Genomic DNA, 14248 nt, shown 5'->3' on the forward strand with positions numbered 1-14248 from the left:
TCATAAGATAATATACCATGTCATCATTGAAATAAAAAAAAAGAAAAATTTAACATTAGTAGTTCTATTAATTTTTTAATGATGGGTACCAAATTAAAACCTAAACTAAACTAAATTAGGTATGATTTTGAAAAAAATAAAGTTTATATACAAAAACGAAATAAATATAATAATTTAGGTACTAAATATGTGATTTATCCTAAAAATATAAAATATTTTTTTAATTAAACTAAAGTATTACAAATTCTAAATAGTATCAACTATTTATCATTCTGGAAATATAAAGTAAATGTATTAAAACTGAGCTCTGCGCCGGATACTCCCATACTACACGCTCCACTCGTTTCCCCAATTCACGCGCGCTGTCATTTCGCCTTCGTCACAGAAGCATCAGAGCCTTAAAGAGTGTAGACAGAAACCATTCCCAAACCAAACCAGGGTTAGGGTTATCCCTAATCCGGATAACAATTTCAAACATTCGATTCTTGCTACTTATATATCGAATATGGGCGGTAATCCATTACCAACAGGCTCAGCCATCGATCTCGATGAACAGGTCTCGCAGCTTATGCAATGTAAGCCACTTTCGGAGCAGCAGGTACCTGTCTTCCCCCCTCTGGATCTGTTTGTTTTCCAATAAAGTATGGAAATTTTGAGCACTTAATTTAGTAGTTTAATTTTTTTTAAAATTGAACAATCGATTAGGCTTTATTTCGGCTGCAAAATGAATATAAAACCGATTTTGAATTGAATTGTTTTAAGACATTATTGCAATATTACAAATACTATTGCCCGTGTGAATTTTATTTTATTTATAATTAATGAATACAAAGAGCAATTTCCTTCTCTCTTCAATTCAGAACAATTTATTTGTATTTGATTTTGTGTGTTTAGTGCAAGATTTTTCTTCGTTTATTTTAATGATTTTGTTCTCAGTTTGATTAATGGAAGTCCTCGTTTTTCTTCCCTGTTTGGCCTGGCCGGAATAGAGATGTTAGTAACTCTGTTTTCGTGTTACCTTGTTTAGGTCAGAGCATTATGCGACAAGGCAAAGGAAATATTAATGGGAGAAAGCAATGTCCAGGTTTATTATTTTAGTATTGTGTTTTGTATCTGACATCTGGCCGCCATGATCTCTACGTGTTTATTGGCCAATGTAAGCTAGAGATGATGAGATTCCTTATCCTTGAGCTGGGAAAACATTGACATGTTTTGTTTTATATTTTTATCACAGCCTGTGAAAAGCCCTGTGACTATTTGTGGTGATATTCATGGGCAGTTTCATGATCTTGCTGAACTTTTTCGAATTGGGGGGAAGGTACTTGTTTTGATTGTTACCTTTTTCCCCTTATTTATTTCTTCTGTTTCAGCTGAGGGAATGCTTAAATTAATTAGTTGAGTTCTCAAATTTTGAAGACTGGTTTTGGATCTTGCAGAGGTATTTTTATTTAGCAAATGTAATTTGGATATTTGCTTAGGCTCCATTTGGATGGACTGTGAAATTAGCTCCAATGAGATTGAGAACTGTGATGGCGGTGAGTTTAATTAGGGAGATTGAGGAACATAGCAGTGTAATTAAAATCAGTAGTAGGATGTGCTTGGAGGGAGATGGAAGTATAAAATGATCATTGAGTGTAAAATATTAAAATGAGTATATATAATAATTACATTTATTAAAATCATAATTATATTAAGTACTAAAGACATTATTATAAATTTTATTAATGTTAATAGTTTAAAGTTATTAAATTATATTTATCTAAAAACTAAAGTATTAAAAATTATTTATATTATATTTATATATATTAATAAAATATATTAAAAGTATTTGATATTAAAAAACCTAAATTTGTATTTATGTTAAATTTAGTATAATAATAAAATTAGAAGAAAAAAGTGAAAGGGTTAAACTGGAGATTACCCCCTGCACTGGAGTTGGAGGGTTTAAGCTCCAGTCAGAATTTGAGGTGTGGTGAGGCATGGTTTCCCAATTGGGGGTGTGGCGAAAAGCTACACAAATGGGACTGTGGTGAGATTGGAGGCAAAACGCTCTTAGAATTCCAACGTAGGGAAAGTACAGAGGGAGCCTTAGTGTCTCTCGGCGACTAGGACTTCCTGCATAACAGTTCTGTTTTGATAAAAAAATTCTACTTAATGTTTTATCTCATATAATCATAATGACCTTACACTAGAGTTCTTCGGGCATTCTTAGGATTTTTTACAACTTATACAACTCAGTTGCCTCGCCTGATCTGTTACTCAAATTTTCTTTGCATTTTCCATTGCTTATATCAGTCTTTACATTCAGGCTATGCCTTACGGTTAGTTTTATCCTCATTGACAATGTCCGGATACAAACTACTTGTTTATGGGAGATTATGCCGATCGTGGGTACTATTCAGTTGAAACCGTTATGGTATGTACTGTTAATTACAAAAAGCCTTCTTCTACTTTTGTCCTGAAAATTTATTTTTAATTGCTTCTGAAATGTGGCCGGAAGGCAGAAACAGCACATTAAGAAGAAATTTGGATTAGATTATTAGGGCCCTGACTGATAGCTGTGTGAATAAATTTGGCCAATCCTCCAATCAGCACCTGACTTGTTTTAGTATCAGTGGCCTTCAACCCAATAATTTTGAGTTGCCTTTGCCTTTTGGAAAATTTTCCTTCGGATGTGGAGTTTTGAGTTGCTGCATTTTCTCTTATTTAGCTCTTTTGGCCCTCTATCTATTTGAGGCACATTAAATTCAATCTAATGCAGAATATGATAGGAAACATTTTTGTCGGATTCTACTTTCTATTTCTATGAGAGTATACTCCATGCTAGAATAAGGTTGCCTGCTGTTCCTTTCGCTGATCATGAATATACATATTATATTGAATTTATTGATTACATTTGCAACCATAAGCTTTGTCTTGTTTCGTGCTAGCATAAGTTTTGTAAAGTGAGATCTACACCTTTAGACTTCAAAAGCTAACTTAATCCTATATGCCTTCCTTTTAGTTGATAATGATTTCAATTTTTTTCTTTTTCCTCTTTCAGCTCTTGGCGGCTTTGAAAGTCCGTTACCCGCAGCGGATTACCATTCTTAGAGGAAATCATGAGAGTCGCCAGGTTTGAAGTCTGCATAATTCTTCCAGCTCTTTCCACTTTGTCTGTCCCAATACATGTGTGCATAGACAGATACACGAAAAGTTTGAGATTTTATGGTGTTATAATTTGCATCAGAGTCTTAACTCAGTTCAATATGGAATATTTACCATCTTATCCCGGTGCCCAGCTAATTCTTGGGTCATTCCTTCTCTTCTTGGCAGATCACACAAGCTTATGGGTTTTATGATGAATGTTTGAGAAAGTGAGTTCTGCAAACAACCTTCATTTCGAAGGATGTATTATCAGCCATTAATGTACTAGCTTTAGTAAACTATTTTTTCAGTTAAGAAAATAAACGGTGTTGTATTTACGTCAAATTATATGATATATAAAATGGTATACCCCTCGGGGAAATTGTACTAATGTAGAAACTAGAAACAAGATAGTTGTTTCTTCTTCTTGTAAATCCATGATAATACTTCTTCTGGTGATTACTTTCAGGTATGGCAATGCTAACGTTTGGAAGATCTTTACAGACCTGTTTGACTATTTTCCATTAACTGCTTTGGTAAGTTGAATTAATGCAATGTGTATACTATTTTAATTTAAGGTAATAGTTATGTAAAGTCAAGGAAAGAACTAAAAGCATTCCTACCGTCATTAGTCTTTTGATTTTCAACCTTTATGTTTAGTAGGCCTCTATTTTTTGGGCTTTCCAGTTGACTTTTGTCCTCCATACATTTTATCATTTTGGTATTAGTATTATGTTATCATTAAGATGTTTATTCCTATTTCAGCTTTGGAGTTTGAATAATCACATTTTGCCTTATTCGCCGACCAAGAAACATTTGGGTTTGTAAATCCCTATCTATTATTATTTTACAGCATATCAAGACCAATTTAAGCAGTATCTAGAAGTCCCTTAGTGCCTACCTTAAAAAATGGCAGTAAATATTTTTAGAATGTCCATGAAAGCAATTGGATGTTTCTCGTGTTTGTTTTGGGTAGATTACAGATGGTGCTAAAAATTTCACACATGTGCTTTTCACTGCAGAAGATTAATTGTTTTATGATAGCCAACTTTATTACTATGTTAAACGGATAGGCGGGATATCTGTGGCTCATTACAAAAAGAAAAAAGAAGATATAAGCTTTATAGCCTTTTTACTATATGGAACTGAAGTGAAAATCTGGGGAAGTTAAAAATGACTTTGGTGTTGCCATTCACTGATACAGTGCTGTTTTCTTCATTTCAGGTGGAGTCAGAAATATTTTGTCTGCATGGTGGATTGTCCCCGTCAATTGAAACCCTGGATAATATAAGAAACTTTGATCGTGTTCAAGAGGTTCCTCATGAAGGGCCCATGTGATTTATTGTGGTCTGATCCTGATGATCGTTGCGGTTGGGGTATCTCACCACGTGGTGCTGGTTATACCTTTGGCCAGGTAACTAATATTCAATTTGACCATTCTTTTGACGTTTCTGTGATTGACTTTCCTTTTCTCAGTTATTTTAATTATTAAAATGTTGCATTCCTCTGTGCAGGATATATCTGAACAATTCAACCATACAGACAGCTTAAAATTGATTGCTAGAGCTCATCAGCTGGTTCTGGATGGATTTAACTGGGCACATGTAATCAAGATTCTCAAAATGCTAAATTGTTTTTCCCTCCATCCCATGTTCTTAATCTCTCACATAAAGTTTTAGAATAGAGTATTAGTTTTTGCTTGTATACTCATTATAAATTGCTTGTTTTCTGATTCCAAAATTATGTCGTCGCTACAGGAACAGAAGGTAGTTACTATATTTAGTGCCCTGAATTACTGTTGTCGCTGCGGAAACATGGCGTCGATCTTGGAAGTTGATGATTGCAACAGTCAGACATTCATCCAGGTACCCTTCTCTCTCCTACCTCTTTTCGTTCCGCCATCAATTTCTTTTTTTTTTCTCGTGCGTAAAACTCTAAAGTACATCTGGCCTGCAGTTTGAACCAGCTCCAAGGAGAGGAGAACCAGATTTTATCCGCAGAACGCCTGATTACTTCCTCTAAACTTGCAATCTGCCATAACTGGTTCAAGATACACTACTTTTCGGCCTCACCTCTCTCATCTTACATAGGTAGTTACCACTGTGACATCTACTACAGACCATGCTCTGTTGGTGATGGGGAGTACCAAAAGCATGGCATGGGAATGGGTCGGTAATATGAACTTATGATCTATAATCTGATCGTCGAGTCAATTAATTTATTGTTCATTTGGATATTCTGTCAAAGAGATTGCCATAGATGATGAAAAGCCGACACTTTCAGAATGTAAATTTTGGTTTGTTTTAATTTTCTGGTTTCCCTCTTTTGGGGGTTTTACCCTATCCTTTTGAAATGCATGGTTTGATTCTCAGGTGAAAGACGATGGGAACTGCAGAATCACAATATCAATTATAACTTTATATTGATCCAAACAAGTATTACTGTAAACGCTTCCCAATAAACTAAATACCAACAAGTTTATTTTTGAATTCTTAAATTTTTAAAGAAATTAGTCTTAGTGGAGAGAAACCAACTTTTACAAAATCAAAGGCATTAGGGGTGCAAGTAAACTTCTATAAAATGTATAAAATTTACAGGAAGTTAACGCATTTTGGATTGGTATTCTATATAACAACGAGATTGGATTCATTTGCTTATGCTGTTGTTCCACTCTACTTGCATGTATTGTTAGAACTTTCCACAGATGGCATGGCATTGATATAGGGATATTATTGGTTTAGATAATTTTGTATAGTTAGACGACGAGGGTTAAAATGAAAGAAAAATGTTATTTTTAATTAAAAAAATGTTTTGATTTTAACTATAAATTCAATTTTAATCATGAGTTAAAATATGTGTAACATTCGTTGTTTTAGGTTGAGTGCAGGTAGGGAGGAAAAAAGTTATCAGGTAAATCAAATTATTTAATTATTTAAATGATGTTAATTAAATTATTTATTTTTAACGGTCGACGAAAGAATTGACGTGAAAATTAAGAAAAATAGTATACTTATACATTTAGTTCTCATTATTTATATGATCTATCAATTTAGCCTTAATTTTAATTTAATTTTTAAAAATTAAATCCTCTAATTACGTGATGCCATATATCGTTACATAAATCATAGGATTGAAGAGAAAATAAACTGCGAGACTATTATAGATGGGAAGGATCAAACCTAGGCACAAAAGGATGAGAGTGAATCGCCATAATCATTAAGTTAAGTGATTTTTTTTCTTTGGATTACAATAAAATTTTATATATCTAAAATTTTATATATCTTATAATACGATTATCGGATAAAAAATAGAATAAAAGTGATAAAATGAGAATTTCAACTTAGGTTTGCCATAAAGTATATAAACACCTAAACCATTAAAAAAATTAATAACATTTTTAATAAATAGGATATATTAAGCTCTAATAAATATAAATTTTAAAATAAAATAAATACTTTTAATGTAATTTAGGCTTTAGAATATATTAAAAGATATTTATTATTATTAAACAGAGGTACATAATTACAAAGAAAAATGACAAATTCTGCAAAGACGCGTTACAGGTTAAAAAGAGGCACATGGGATTAATGTAGAACGTGATCCCGAATCACCCAACACAAAGTTGGCATTTTTAGCCAAAAACGTACGTGGTGGGATGTTGTGTAATTCTTCTTAATAAATAGTTTCTCCCCATATAAATAGATGTTTCAAGAATAGCAGCAAAGGCCATCCTTTGTTACCCAACCCAAAGTTGGCATTTTTAGTCATTCTTATTCTCCCACTCTCTTTTATTATTCCCTGCTTTCTCTGATTTGTAGGTATTATTTCTTTCATTTGTGTTTTTGTTGGTTTGGTGTTGTGTTGATTCATCAATGCCTTCTCTTTTCTTCTTGTGTTAAAGTCCAAGGTGATGCGGATTTTCTCTTCTGAATTGGAATATTGAAACCAAAGTGCATTGATTGTTGCAAGCATCAAGTATTCAATGGAATCGAAACTTTCAAGTCGTATCGGTAGTAACCATGTTCAATCCATGCTTGGAAAATCATTAAGTTTCAATGAGGTGAAGGTGAAGACAAGGTTGCAATCTCTCAGTTTAAAAAGGCCTGCTTCTGATCCAAAAGGAATGGATCCAAATGGTAGCGGGAACATGCTGCTTGAAGAATCTTCAAGCTCGGAGAATCCTACCTTTGTTGAAACAGAGAGCTTTATGAAATCGAATAATGATAAGGTCGATAACACCGTGGAAAACCAGGGTTCGAACTTCGCAGAGAACGGTGGAAGACAACACCAGGCTGCATTAAGGTTGCAGAAGGTGTACAAGAGCTTTCGGACAAGGAGGAAACTAGCAGATTGCGCTGTTGTTGCTGAGCAGAAATGGTCCTCTTTCAATCTTTTGCTTACTCTTTCAAGGAGATATATATTGCCAAATGCCAGCCATGAATGCAAAAATGAATGAAATAGCTTAATGTGTCCAAACTTCATATTAGTAATTTTCATAATCCATTTGTAGGTGGGAGTTGTTAGACTTTGCTGAACTTAAGCGAACCTCTGTATCCTTCTTCGAAATAGAAAAACAGAAGACCGCCGTTTCGCGGTGGTCTCGAGCTAGGACGAGAGCCGCCAAAGTAAGTGAAGAAGGTGATCGGTTGAGTTATGTTGGGCAATGGTGTCTGAATGTTGACTTCTTTTGCAGGTCGGAAAAGGATTGTCTAAAGATGAAAAGGCTAGAAAGCTTGCTTTGCAGCATTGGCTCGAGGCGGTAATTATACATGGTCGGTGCATCAAATATAAACGCTTTCATTGATCATGTTTTCTTGTTATTAACAGATTGATCCAAGGCATCGTTATGGTCATAATCTCCAATTTTATTACACCACATGGCTTCAATGTGAAAGTCAACAGCCATTTTTCTATTGGTAAGATTTCAATGGAGAAGTTTTAAGTAAACATACGAAGGAGGAGGCGTTGTCTTATCCTTTTGTTTCCAAAAATACAGGCTTGATATCGGAGATGGGAAAGAAATCAGTCTCGAAAAGTGCCCTCGATCAAAGCTTCAACAGCAATGCATCAAATATCTTGGTCCTGTGAGTTTAATCTACCTTTTAATTTTTGTTTTTCCATATCTTCAAGTTGAAGCTATTGTTGTGGATTTGCAGGCGGAAAGGGATTCCTTTGAAGTGGTGATAAGGAAAGGGAAGTTAGTTTACAAGCAGAGCTGGCATGTTGTGGATACCACTGGTGGACCAAGAGATGCCAAGTGGATTTTTGTTCTTAGTGCATCCAAGACTTTGTATGTAGGAATGAAGAACAAAGGCACCTTTCAGCATTCGAGTTTTTTGGCTGGCGGAGCAACGTTGTCTGCCGGAAGACTGATCGTGGAAGATGGTGTTTTGCGGGCGATCTGGCCTCACAGCGGACACTATCTCCCGACTGAAGAGAATTTCCTAGAGTTCCTTTCGTTTCTTCAAGAACACAATGTTGATCTCACTAATGTCAAGGTAGAGAACACATTCTTATTGTTAATATTCGAGTTGGAGGACACTAATGCAACTCTTGTGATGGTTTGAACAGCAATTCTCTTCTGAAGATGATGAAGCCTTTAGCAGTAAGAATATTATGGTTCAGGGCAATGCTCCTGAACAGGAAGGCTCCAAGCACATTGAGGAAACAAATAATGAGAACTCAATTCAGGCCAACGCTGAGCTTGATTCTGATGCAACCCAAAATGTTAATATATCCATGTCAAGATGGTCTCGGGAATTAATCTCGAAAATAAGAGCACTTGAAATAGCATCAAGTGATGATGAGGTCGACATCTGCGAGACCGGTGAGCCTCCGGAACCCGCTGCGGAAGGCGGTATTGAAATATCGGAAGAATGTTTATCCGAAGAACCAAAGACATATCAACTAGCTCAACTGTTGTCATGCAAGTGGTCATCAGGCGCGGGGGCGCGCATTAGCTGCATGAGGGACTATCCTTCCGAGCTTCAGAACCGGGTTTTAGAGGATGCACTCCTCTCCCAAACGACAAACAGTGCCGGTGCATCTCCTCGGACACCGTCGTTTTTTAGCCCCGTTGCGTCAACTCGATCGTTACGTAAAGGAACAAGTTTATCTATGATTTGTTCACTTGAACACGTTCCCATAGCAACCGTGGGAATGGGAAAAAGCAAAAGCATGTGCTGTTTTGAAATACTTGTGTGATTCTGGTTTTGGTTGGAGCAGAAGATATGGGATCCCTTTCTTCTTTCTCTATTTTGTTTTGTTTTGTTTTGTTTTACAAGTGTGATTTCGGTTATGGTTACAACTCATTTGTTTTGTTACGAGTTATTTGAGCTCTGTATTCCTCTTATTATTATTATTATTGAATATGAATCATTATTATTATTTTCATTAAATAGAAGTTAAGATGAACAAAGGCAACAATATGAAAACCCAAGTGACGTAAAAAATCAAAATCTTTCCAAAAATACGTGTTCATCTTAAAAAAAACATAATTATCAATAGTCTTAATGTTTTTATTTAAAACTATATACAATATTGATGTAGGCGTGGAGATTGAGAAAATCAATATGATGAATTGTTCTGCAAACGGTTTTGAACGTTTCTTAAAACAACCGTAAAAGAGAATCAAACTATACGAGACTGTCAATCTTTCTTTATTAGGATATGTGCCGTGATGAATGCAACACGAAATGTTAAACTGTCATAAAAATAGACAAAATTGTGTTATAAAAGCAGAAAAATAATTGTGCCATAAAAATAGGCAAAATTAAAAGCATCAAGAATATTAGAAAAATAAAAAAAATTTCAAAATGAAAAGAATGTTTATTTAAATTTAAATAAAAATTAAGTGGAAAATTTAAATAAAAATTAAGTGGAAAAAGAAAATTAGAAAAACGATAACACTAAAACACGGCACTTAAAAGAAACTAAAATCCACTTTTATAGAGAAAACTAGGATAAAAAAAATTAGAGCTTATTTTAATTGGACTTGTAATTGTTAAGTATAATAATGAAGCTATGGGAGCGCATGATTGATTTGTAAAGAACACCTCATTAATTCAATGTATAATAAGTTTACGGTAGCACAATATGTATAAACTAACTGTTGTACAACTGCTCCTCTAACTGTCTAATAAACTTAACAACCTACTAATCATATTTATTCTCTACATTTCCCCTCAAGTTGAAGGTTTGAACACATATTTAACCCTCAACTTGGACACTAAATGTGAATGTTATTGCACCCCAAGAGCCTCGGTTAACAAATTTGCTGGTTTCTCGGTTGTGGGAATGTATTATTCCACATAAGGTTTTTAATGGCTTCAAAAAAAAAAAATAGACGGTTCAGTCTGAACAAAAGTAGCGGAAGGAAAAACTTTAGTTTTGTTAGGAAGATAGTCATAGGTAATTGAATGAGAAATGGGGTACTGACCTGGAAGTGAAGAAGAATAATAGGATTGTACATAGACATGTAACCAGTTTGGAGGCTTAAAAACCCGAGTAGATTTTCGAACAAGAATAGGCACATTCAAAGGAACAGGAACAATAGAGGAAGGACTACTCTCATCCTCTGAGTCATTTGGTGAAGAAATAGGAATAGATTGTGTTGAAGAATTAGTAGACAAAGACGGTGCAACATAACCAATATCAGAATCAGGGATATGAGAAAAGATTGTGCATCAAAAGAAATAAGGGGAATGACCAAGAACTCAAAACTAAGACTATTTGGATAAACATGAAAACAAGTCTATTTTCTATTATCAAGAAATTGAAATGCAAATATATTTTCATAGAAATAGACATTTCTACTTACAAAGAATTGATGAGTCTCAAGATTGAATAAACGATACCCTTTTTGTGTAGATGAATGCCTCAAAAAACTGAAAGATAAATTTTAGATGAAAACTTATTCGTATAATGAGGCTTAGTATCATAAACCAAGGAACCAAACAGTTTAAAATGGGACAAATATGGTGGCCATAGTACAATAATTCAAAATGAGTTCGACCATTAAGAACAGAGATGGTGGCCTATTAATGATGTAACAAGCAGCTAGAACACGATCCCCCCATATTTGATTGGAACCTTTAATTGAAATTAAAGTGCATTGTAATACCAAAAAATTTTGGCAAGCAACCAAAATAAATTTTGAAAGTTTAGTGATCAAAGTAGAAACTTGGGAAAAGTTCAAGGACCAAAGAGGTAATTTTCCCAAAAATAAATTTTATCTCATAAATGAATAGTTCATCCTTAAGAATGGAGTCTCTATTCGGAGTTTGTGTAAAAAGCTATGAAGCGATAAAGTTCGATAAAGTATTCGAATAACCAGACTAAATCGAAAAATTAGGAAATTTTGAAGAATGATGACAGGTGGTTAATAATGTTATTTTCATATTTTTAAACGGTGGAATTTACTAAGAGACACTTTGTTATAATTTTCAAGAAAATTTCTTCTTATTCCTCCTTATTGTTGTGTACTCCATAGCAAGGTTGAGCAAGTTTTTCTTTTTCATTTTAAGCCATTTTAGAAGCTTTTTGGATTAAGAAATAAAATAGAAAAATAACCTACATCAAATTCTTTACAAGTTGGTGTAAATATTTCATGTTTTCATGTTTGTAGCGGTGATTTCAAGAAAATGGGGGTTGAAGGGGAAGACGAAATTTGACGATTTAAGGATAGATTTTTGTGTTAGTGATGTTATAAAATCATTTACCAGCTTTAATCTCGATTGAAAATCATTGGATTTACTCGGAGAAACATTCAACCAATTTAGAGATTTTGATGAAACTTGATTGTTTGAATTGAATTTGATATGGAAGTGATGTAGATGCATGAAAATGTTGTTAGGAGCTAGAAATCATGTTTGAATTAAAGTAAAAATTTTGCTAGAATTCCTGATATAGATTTGGTCATAATGAAAGAAACTGGGGAAAATATACAAAAATTTCCTAAGAGTTATAATGGATGTAAGAATTATTTGGACCAATTTGAAACTTTGTTAAGTTAACAGGACCTTTTCATATACATTAAGAAATTGAAGGATTAAGATGTAAAAGTTTGAAAGTTGATATACTAGGCTGAAATTTAATATTGGAAGGTTTAATTGGATCATTTTGGAAGGTTGTATAAGTTTGGGGACCAAAATGTAAGTAATGCATAATTTGGGAATTAAATGGTAATTAAGTAAGTGTTGGTGTACTGTTTTGGAAATATTGTTAGAAAATTTGTATATGGTGACATATAAAATTAAAATGATTAGCAAAAGACCATTTTGGAAAGTTTTTGAAATTTTATGATAGATTTTAAAGAAATGTTTATTTGGTGGTTAAATGTAGAATTTTGAAAGGTGAGGTGAATTATTATTAATAGATATTATTACAAGGACTTGAAAAGTTATTTTGAAGAAGTTAAGTTAGTATTGATTAAGTGAAAGAAAATTAGTATCTATTATGTATTAATCACGTTTTAGAATTTTATACGAATATGTACCGATTATGTTAGTTAAAATAATAACATACGTTTTTAAAATTGACATGTCGAGTAAACGAATCTTGTGTAGACCATGACCGAAAACAAGGCCAAAGCGAGTTAACAGGAAATGAAAAAGTTCGAGAGTGAAATTGATAGATATAGTAAGGCATATAAGTGAGACATCAGATGAGTGCATCTTATATATATATGACGAGGAAGACTTGCGATGAGTCAACCTCCACTTCTTTGAAAAGAAAAGTTTTAAATCGTATTTTGAAAATATATATTTTAATATTGTTTCACTTAATGGAATTTAGATACTTTCAGGCATTAATTGCCCAACACACAGTTTTATGATATTTTTACTTTATTCGTATACATGGATTAGTTGACATGTGAAATTATATATGATTTCGGTAAAAGCCCAATGTACGTGTATTGAAAGTCTTAGGTATAATTGGAATGTCATGAGGTGGGATACTATAGATCGATATTGATTAGTGCATTCGTGCACTCCTGTATTAGTACCATTGGGTACTCCTGTATTTAGTACATTCTAATACTCCTGGTACTATGTGTGCAATTATGGGGTTCATGGTGTTTTGATGTCATGAACTATAATCTCGATACCTAGTATAGTGATATTGTGTTCTACAGTACGTATGCTCTTGTTTAGCACTCGACGAGACTCACGTACTTGATATTCTCAATTAAAATAGATTGTGTTATGATTTAATACATGAAACATACGAGTTTATATGATTTAAATATTGAAAGCACAGATATATGAATCGAATTATAACAAAAACTATAGTATACTTGGATTGTTTTTATATGTTTTGAATATGGAAAGCACAAGAAATTTGTTTGGACCAATTTGGAACTTTGTTAAATTAAGAGAACCTTTTCACATACATTGAGAAATTGAAGATTAAGATGTAAAAGTTTGAAAGTTGATATACTAGGCTCAAACTTTATGTTGGAAGGTTCAAATTGATCATTTTGGAAGGTTGTATAAATTTAGGGACCAAAACGTAAGTCATGCAAATTTTCAGAATTAAATGGTAATTAAGTAAATGTTGGTGTACTATTTGGAAATATTGCTAGAAAATTTGTATATGGTGATTGATATGAAATTAAAGTGATTATCAAATGACCTTTTAGAAAGTTTTTGAAATATTAGGATATATTTTAAAGAAATGTTTATTTGGTGGTTAAAAGTAGAATTTTGAAAGGTGAGGTGAATTATTATTAATAATTATTATTACAAGGACTTGAAAGATTATTTTGAAGAAGTTAAGTTAGTATTGCTTAAGTGAAAGAAAATTAGTATCAAATGTGTATGAATCGCGTTTTAGAATTTTATACGGATATGTACTGATTATGTTAGTTAAAATAATAACATACATTTTTAAACATGACATGTCAGGTAAACAATTCTTGTGTAGACCATGACTGAAAATAAGGCCGAAGTGAGTTAAATGGAAATGACAAAGTTCGAGAGTGAAATTAATATATACAGTAAGCGTATTAGTGAGGCATCAGGTGAGTGCTTCTTACCTATTATATATATATATATGATGAGGAAGATTTGCGATGAGTCAACCTCCACTTCTTCAAAAAGAAAAATTTTAAATCGTATTT

General features: G+C 33.2%; 1 protein-coding gene and 1 pseudogene across 1 annotated transcript; both read left to right on the plus strand.

Annotated features, from left to right (window-relative positions):
• The first annotated feature begins 282 nt into the window (after positions 1-282).
• LOC120205339 lies at positions 283-5433 on the plus strand (annotated as a pseudogene).
• Positions 5434-7108: 1675 nt separating this feature from the next.
• On the plus strand, positions 7109-9357 carry LOC120205213 (IQ domain-containing protein IQM6-like). Its single transcript, XM_039205127.1, has 7 exons — positions 7109-7503; positions 7637-7751; positions 7820-7885; positions 7954-8042; positions 8123-8210; positions 8283-8624; positions 8698-9357. Exons 1-7 carry the CDS (start codon positions 7109-7111, stop codon positions 9328-9330), a joined length of 1728 nt encoding a protein of 575 aa, XP_039061058.1. The 3' UTR covers positions 9331-9357.
• The last annotated feature ends 4891 nt before the right edge of the window (positions 9358-14248 follow it).

The sequence above is a fragment of the Hibiscus syriacus genome, unplaced genomic scaffold, assembly GCF_006381635.1.
Source record: "Hibiscus syriacus cultivar Baekdansim isolate YM2019G1 unplaced genomic scaffold, ASM638163v2 tig00000405_pilon, whole genome shotgun sequence".
Taxonomy (NCBI): Eukaryota; Viridiplantae; Streptophyta; class Magnoliopsida; order Malvales; family Malvaceae; genus Hibiscus; species Hibiscus syriacus.